This window comes from Oncorhynchus masou, unplaced genomic scaffold (genome assembly GCF_036934945.1).
Source record: "Oncorhynchus masou masou isolate Uvic2021 unplaced genomic scaffold, UVic_Omas_1.1 unplaced_scaffold_181, whole genome shotgun sequence".
Lineage (NCBI taxonomy): Eukaryota > Metazoa > Chordata > Actinopteri > Salmoniformes > Salmonidae > Oncorhynchus > Oncorhynchus masou.
In genome coordinates this window covers 250,001-257,500 of record NW_027016550.1, presented here as the reverse complement: position 1 = coordinate 257,500, position 7,500 = coordinate 250,001, and the positions used below count along the sequence as shown (strand labels likewise).

Genomic DNA, 7,500 nt, shown 5'->3' with positions numbered 1-7,500 from the left:
AGTGTAAGATGAGGAAGAGAGGGTCTATCGTCTCCAAGCTGCTGGCCTCCATGATGTGTAAAGCAGGTGAGGACACACACCTCAGACACACAGAGACACACAGAGACACATACATTACAGAGACACACATGAGACACAGAGACACACAGAGACACATACATCACATATACACACAGAGAGACACACATGGAGACACACACATCACAGATACACACAGAAACACAGAGACACACACATCACAGAGACACACAGAGACACAGAGACACAGAGAGACACAGATGAGACACAGAGACATAATGTCTGGTCCTCAGGGATGAACACTGATCACATAGTGCTCTCTCCTTGTTCTGAATGTGTCCGTCTGTCTGTCTGTCCTTCTGTCTGTGTGTTTGTCTGTCTGTCTGTCTGTCTGTCTGTCTGTCTGTCTGTCTGTCATCTGTCTGTCTGTCTGTCTGTCTGTCTGTCTGTCCGTCCTTCTGTCTGTCTGTCTGTCCGTCCTTCTGTCTCTCTGTCTGTCCGTCCTTCTGTCTCTCTGTCTGTCTGTCTGTCTGTCTGTCTGTCTGTCTGTCTGTCTGTCATCCGTCTTTCTGTCCGTGTGTCCGCCATCATGTCTGTCTCTCTGTGGGTGTGTAGGTCTGACCCATCTCATCACTATGGATCTTCATCAGAAGGAGATTCAGGGCTTCTTCAACATCCCAGTAGACAACCTGAGAGCTTCTCCCTTCCTACTGCAGTACATACAGGAGGAGGTAGGACTACACTACCCACAACCCCTCCTACTACAGTACATACAGGAGGAGGTAGGACTACACTACCCACAACCCCATCCTACTGCAGTACATACAGGAGGAGGTAGGACTGCACTACCCACAACCCCCTCCTATTACAGTACATACAGGAGGAGGTAGGACTACACTACCCACAACCCCCTCCTACTACAGTACATACAGGAGGAGGTAGAGCTACACTACCCACAACCCCCTCCTACTACAGTACATACAGGAGGAGGTAGGACTACACTACCCACAACCCCCTCCTACTACAGTACATACAGGAGGAGGTAGGACTACACTACCCACAACCCCCTCCTACTACAGTACATACAGGAGGAGTATGACTACACTACCCACAACCCCCTCCTACTGCAGTACATACAGGAGGAGTATGACTACACTACCCACAACCCCCTCCTACTACAGTACATACAGGAGGAGGTAGGACTACACTACCCACAACCCCCTCCTACTGCAGTACATACAGGAGGAGGTAGGACTACACTACCCACAACCCCCTCCTACTGCAGTACATACAGGAGGAGTATGACTACACTACCCACAACCCCTCCTACTGCAGTACATACAGGAGGAGTATGACTACACTACCCACAACACCCTCCTACTGCAGTACATACAGGAGGAGGTAGGACTACACTACCCACAACCCCCTCCTACTGCAGTACATACAGGAGGAGGTAGGACTACACTACCCACAACCCCCAATACATACAGGAGGAGGTAGGACTACACAACCCACAACCCCCTCCTACTGCAGTACATACAGGAGGAGGTAGGACTACACTACCCACAACCCCCAGTACATACAGGAGGAGGTAGGACTACACTACCCACAACCCCCAATACATACAGGAGGAGGTAGGACTACACAACCCACAACCCTCCTACTACAGTACATACAGGAGGAGGTAGGACTACACTACCCACAACCCCCTCCTACTGCAGTACATACAGTAATAGGAGATGTCGTTTTCTTCTACAGATTCCTGACTATAGAAACGCAGTGATAGTGGCCAAATCTCCAGCCTCAGCCAGAAGGTACTCTACTGTCTGTATTATATAGTTGACTGGAGCTGCTACTGTCTGTATTATATAGTTGACTGGAGCTGCTACTGTCTGTATTATATAGTTGACTGGAGCTGCTACTGTCTGTATTATATAGTTGACTGGAGCTGCTACTGTCTGTATTATATAGTTGACTGTAGCTGCTACTATCTGTATTGTATAGTTGACTGGAGCTGTTACTGTCTGTATTGTATAGTTGACTGTATGTAGCTGCTACTGTCTGTATTGTATAGTTGACTGTAGCTGCTACTGTCTGTATTGTATAGTTGACTGTAGCTGCTACTGTCTGTATTGTATAGTTGACTGTAGCTGCTACTGTCTGTATTATATAGTTGACTGTAGCTGCTACTGTCTGTATTATATAGTTGACTGTAGCTGCTACTGTCTGTATTGTATAGTTGACTGGAGCTGTTACTGTCTGTATTATATAGTTGACTGGAGCTGCTACTGTCTGTATTATATAGTTGACGGAGCTGCTACTGTCTGTATTATATAGTTGACTGTATGAAGCTGCTACTGTCTGCATTATATAGTTGACTGTACCTGCTACTGTCTGTATTGTATAGTTGACTGTAGCTGTTCCTGTCTGTATTATATAGTTGACTGTTGCTGCTACTGTCTGTATTATATAGTTGACTGTAGCTGCTACTGTCTGTATTGTATAGTTGACTGTAGCTGTTACTGTCTGTATTATATAGTTGACTGGAGCTGCTATTGTCTGTATTGTATAGTTGACTGTAGCTGCTACTGTCTGTATTATATAGTTGACTGTATGAAGCTGCTACTGTCTGCATTATATAGTTGACTGTAGCTGCTACTGTCTGTATTGTATAGTTGACTGTAGCTGTTCCTGTCTGTATTATATAGTTGACTGTTGCTGCTACTGTCTGTATTATATAGTTGACTGTAGCTGCTACTGTCTGTATTGTATAGTTGACTGTATGTAGCTGCTACTGTCTGTATTGTATAGTTGACTGGAGCTGTTACTGTCTGTATTATATAGTTGACTGGAGCTGCTACTGTCTGTATTGTATAGTTGACTGGAGCTGCTACTGTCTGTATTGTATAGTTGACTGTAGCTGCTACTGTCTGTATTATATAGTTGACTGTAGCTGCTACTGTCTGTATTATATAGTTGACTGAAGCTGCTACTGTCTGTATTGTATAGTTGACTGTAGCTGCTACTGTCTGTATTGTATAGTTGACTGTAGCTGCTACTGTCTGTATTATATAGTTGACTGTAGCTGCTACTGTCTGTATTGTATAGTTGACTGTAGCTGCTACTGTCTGTATTATATAGTTGACTGAAGCTGCTACTGTCTGTATTGTATAGTTGACTGTAGCTGCTACTGTCTGTATTATATAGTTGACTGTATGGAGCTGTTCCTGTCTGTATTGTATAGTTGACTGTAGCTGCTACTGTCTGTATTGTATAGTTGACTGTAGCTGTTACTGTCTGTATTATATAGTTGACTGGAGCTGCTACTGTCTGTATTGTATAGTTGACTGGAGCTGCTACTGTCTGTATTGTATAGTTGACTGTAGCTGCTACTGTCTGTATTATATAGTTGACTGTAGCTGCTACTGTCTGTATTGTATAGTTGACTGTAGCTGCTACTGTCTGTATTATATAGTTGACTGTATGGAGCTGTTCCTGTCTGTATTGTATAGTTGACTGTAGCTGCTACTGTCTGTATTGTATAGTTGACTGTAGCTGCTACTGTCTGTATTATATAGTTGACTGTAGCTGTTACTGTCTGTATTGTATAGTTGACTGTAGACAGCAGAACCCAGAAGATGAGGCAGACACAGCAGTACTTAAGATTGTATTTAATGAAGAAAAAATCCTAAAAATCCTAAAAATAAAAAATGGCAAATCCAAAAGGTGGAAGGAAAAACACAAAAAAACCTAAAAAGAAACTCACCAAAACTAAACAAAAACAAAAAAAACAGAATACCACAAGAACGTTACCCGGAATCGACAAGAGCACACAGAACACTAGGGCTGGGTGCTAACATACAAACACAGAGCACAGAACTGAGTCTGGGTTAGGGGTGGTTCCTCTTTCACTACAGTCTGGGTCAGGGTGGGTCCTCTTTAACTACAGTCTGGGTCAGGGTGGTTCCTCTTTCACTACAGTCTGTGTTAGGGTGGTTCCTCTTTAACTACAGTCTGGGTTAGGGTGGTTCCTCTTTAACTACAGTCTGGGTTAGGGTGGTTCCTCTAACTACAGTCTGGGTCAGGGTGGGTCCTCTAACTACAGTCTGGGTTAGGGTGGTTCCTCTTTAACTACAGTCTGTGTTAGGGTGGTTCCTCTTTAACTACAGTCTGGGTTAGGGTGGTTCCTCTTTAACTACAGTCTGGGTTAGGGTGGTATTATATAGTCCTCTTTAACTACAGTCTGGGTTAGGGGTGGGTCCTCTTTAACTACAGTCTGGGTTAGGGTGGTTCCTCTTTCACTACAGTCTGTGTTAGGGTGGTTCCTCTTTAACTACAGTCTGGGTTAGGTGGTTCCTCTTTCACTACAGTCTGTGTTAGGGTGGTTCCTCTTTAACTACAGTCTGGGTTAGGATGGTTCCTCTTTAACTACAGTCTGGGTTAGGGTGGTTCCTCTTTAACTACAGTCTGGGTTAGGGTGGTTCCTCTTAACTACAGTCTGTGTTAGGGTGGTTCCTCTTTAACTACAGTCTGGGTTAGGATGGTTCCTCTTTAACTACAGTCTGGGTCAGGGTGGTTCCTCTTTAACTACAGTCTGTGTTAGGGTGGTTCCTCTTTAACTACAGTCTGGGTTAGGATGGTTCCTCTTTAACTACAGTCTGGGTCAGGGTGGTTCCTCTTTCACTACAGTCTGTGTTAGGGTGGTTCCTCTTTCACTACAGTCTGGGTTAGGATGGTTCCTCTTTAACTACAGTCTGGGTTAGGATGGTTCCTCTTTAACTACAGTCTGGGTCAGGGTGGTTCCTCTTTAACTACAGTCTGGGTTAGGATGGTTCCTCTTTAACTACAGTCTGGGTCAGGGTGGTTCCTCTTTAACTACAGTCTGTGTTAGGGTGGTTCCTCTTTAACTACAGTCTGGGTTAGGATGGTTCCTCTTTAACTACAGTCTGGGTCAGGGTGGTTCCTCTTTCACTACAGTCTGTGTTAGGGTGGTTCCTCTTTCACTACAGTCTGGGTTAGGGTGGGTCCTCTTTAACTACAGTCTGGGTTAGGGTGGGTCCTCTAACTACAGTCTGGGTCAGGGTGGGTCCTCTTTAACTACAGTCTGGGTTAGGGGGTTCCTCTTTAACTACAGTCTGGGTTAGGGTGGTTCCTCTTTCACTACAGTCTGGGTTAGGTAGTCCTCTTTAACTACAGTCTGGGTCAGGGTGGGTCCTCTTTAACTACAGTCTGGGTTAGGGTGGTTCCTCTTTAACTACAGTCTGGGTCAGGGTGGTTCCTCTTTAACTACAGTCTGGGTTTGGGTGGTTCCTCTTTAACTACAGTCTGAGTTAGGGTAGTCCTCTTTAACTACAGTCTGGGTTAGGGTAGTCCTCTTTAACTACAGTCTGGGTTAGGGTAGTCCTCTTTAACTACAGTCTGGGTCAGGGTGGGTCCTCTTTAACTACAGTCTGGGTCAGGGTGGGTCCTCTTTAACTACAGTCTGGGTTAGGGTGGTTCCTCTTTAACTACAGTCTGGGTCAGGGTGGGTCCTCTTTAACCAAGTCTGGGTTAGGGTGGGTCCTCTTTAACTACAGTCTGGGTCAGGGTGGTTCCTCTTTAACTACAGTCTGGGTTAGGGTGGGTCCTCTTTAACTACAGTCTGGGTCAGGGTGGGTCCTCTTTAACTACAGTCTGGGTTAGGGTGGTTCCTCTTTAACTACAGTCTGGGTTAGGGTGGTTCCTCTTTAACTACAGTCTGGGTTAGGGTAGTCCTCTTTAACTACAGTCTGGGTTAGGGTAGTCCTCTTTAACTACAGTCTGGGTTAGGGTGGTGCTGTTAGGTTGCTACTGTCTCTACTCTTTAACTACAGTCTGGGTTAGGGTGGTTCTCTTTAACTACAGTCTGGGTTAGGGTGGTTCCTCTTTAACTACAGTCTGGGTCAGGGTGGGTCCTCTTTAACTACAGTCTGGGTCAGGGTGGGTCCTCTTTAACTACAGTCTGGGTTAGGGTGGTTCCTCTTTAACTACAGTCTGGGTTAGGGTGGTCCTCTTTAACTACAGTCTGGGTCAGGGTGGGTCCTCTTTAACTACAGTCTGGGTTAGGGTGGTTCCTCTTTAACTACAGTCTGTGTTAGGGTGGTTCCTCTAACTACAGTCTGGGTTAGGGTGGGTTCTCTTTAACTACAGTCTGGGTTAGGGTGGTTCCTCTTTAACTACAGTCTGGGTTAGGGTGGTCCCTCTAACTACAGTCTGGGTCAGGGTGGTTCCTCTTTAACTACAGTCTGGGTTAGGGTGCGTCCTCTTTAACTACAGTCTGGGTTAGGGTGGGTCCTCTTTAACTACAGTCTGGGTCAGGGTGGTTCCTCTTTAACTACAGTCTAGGTTAGGGTGGTCCCTCTTTAACTACAGTCTGGGTTAGGTGTGTTTTTACAAGCTCTGATTGTAAAGTGTGTCTTCACTGTGTGTGTGTGTGTGTGTGTGTGTGTGTGTGTGTGTGTGTGTGTGTGTGTGTGTGTGTGTGTGTGTGTGTGTGTGTGTGTGTGTGTGTGTGTTTAGGGCCCAGTCGTTTGCAGAGCGGATGCGTCTGGGTATTGCAGTGATCCACGGAGAGGCCCAGGATGCAGATGGAAGACACTCCCCTCCTACTGTCAAGATACCACGTAACACACACACACACATACACACACACACACACACACACACACACACACACACACACACACACACACACACACCCCTCCTACTGTCAAGATACCACGTAACACACACACACACACACACACACACACACACACACACACACCCCTCCTACTGTCAAGATACCACGTACACACACACACACACACACACACACACACACACACACACTCCCTCCTACTGTCAAGATACCACGTAACACACACACACACACACACACACACACACACACACACACACTCCCCTCCTACTGTCAAGATACCACGTAACACACAACACACACACACACACTCCCCTCCTACTGTCAAGATACCACGTAACACACACACACACACACACACACACACACACACACACTCCCCTCCTACTGTCAAGATACCACGTAACACACACACACACACTCCCCTCCTACTGTCAAGATACCACGTAACACACACACACACACACACACACACACACACACACACACTCCCCTCCTACTGTCAAGATACCACGTAACACACACACACACACACACACACACACACACACACACACACACACCCACCAACTGACAAGATACCACGTAACACACACACACACACACACACACACACACACCCTCCTACTGTCAAGATACCACGTAACACACACACACACACACACACACACACACACACACACACACACACACACACACACACACTCCCCTCCTACTGTCAAGATACCACGTAACACACACACACACACACACACACACACACACACACACACACTCCCCTCCTACTGTCAAGATACCACGTAACACACACACACACACACACA

At 46.1% G+C, this 7,500-nt stretch overlaps 1 protein-coding gene across 2 annotated transcripts in view; it reads left to right on the top strand.

Annotated features, from left to right (window-relative positions):
- LOC135538747 (phosphoribosyl pyrophosphate synthase-associated protein 2-like) overlaps nt 1-7,500 on the top strand; it is a 31,620-nt gene that overhangs the window by 19,626 nt on the left and 4,494 nt on the right. For both annotated transcript variants that reach the window (XM_064964651.1, XM_064964652.1), the window contains exons 4-7: nt 1-66; nt 634-749; nt 1,777-1,832; nt 6,556-6,659. The exon at nt 1-66 is cut by the window's left edge and continues 107 nt beyond it. In XM_064964651.1, the coding sequence (XP_064820723.1) occupies nt 1-66; nt 634-749; nt 1,777-1,832; nt 6,556-6,659 (342 nt within the window). The remainder of the gene's footprint in view (nt 67-633; nt 750-1,776; nt 1,833-6,555; nt 6,660-7,500) is intronic.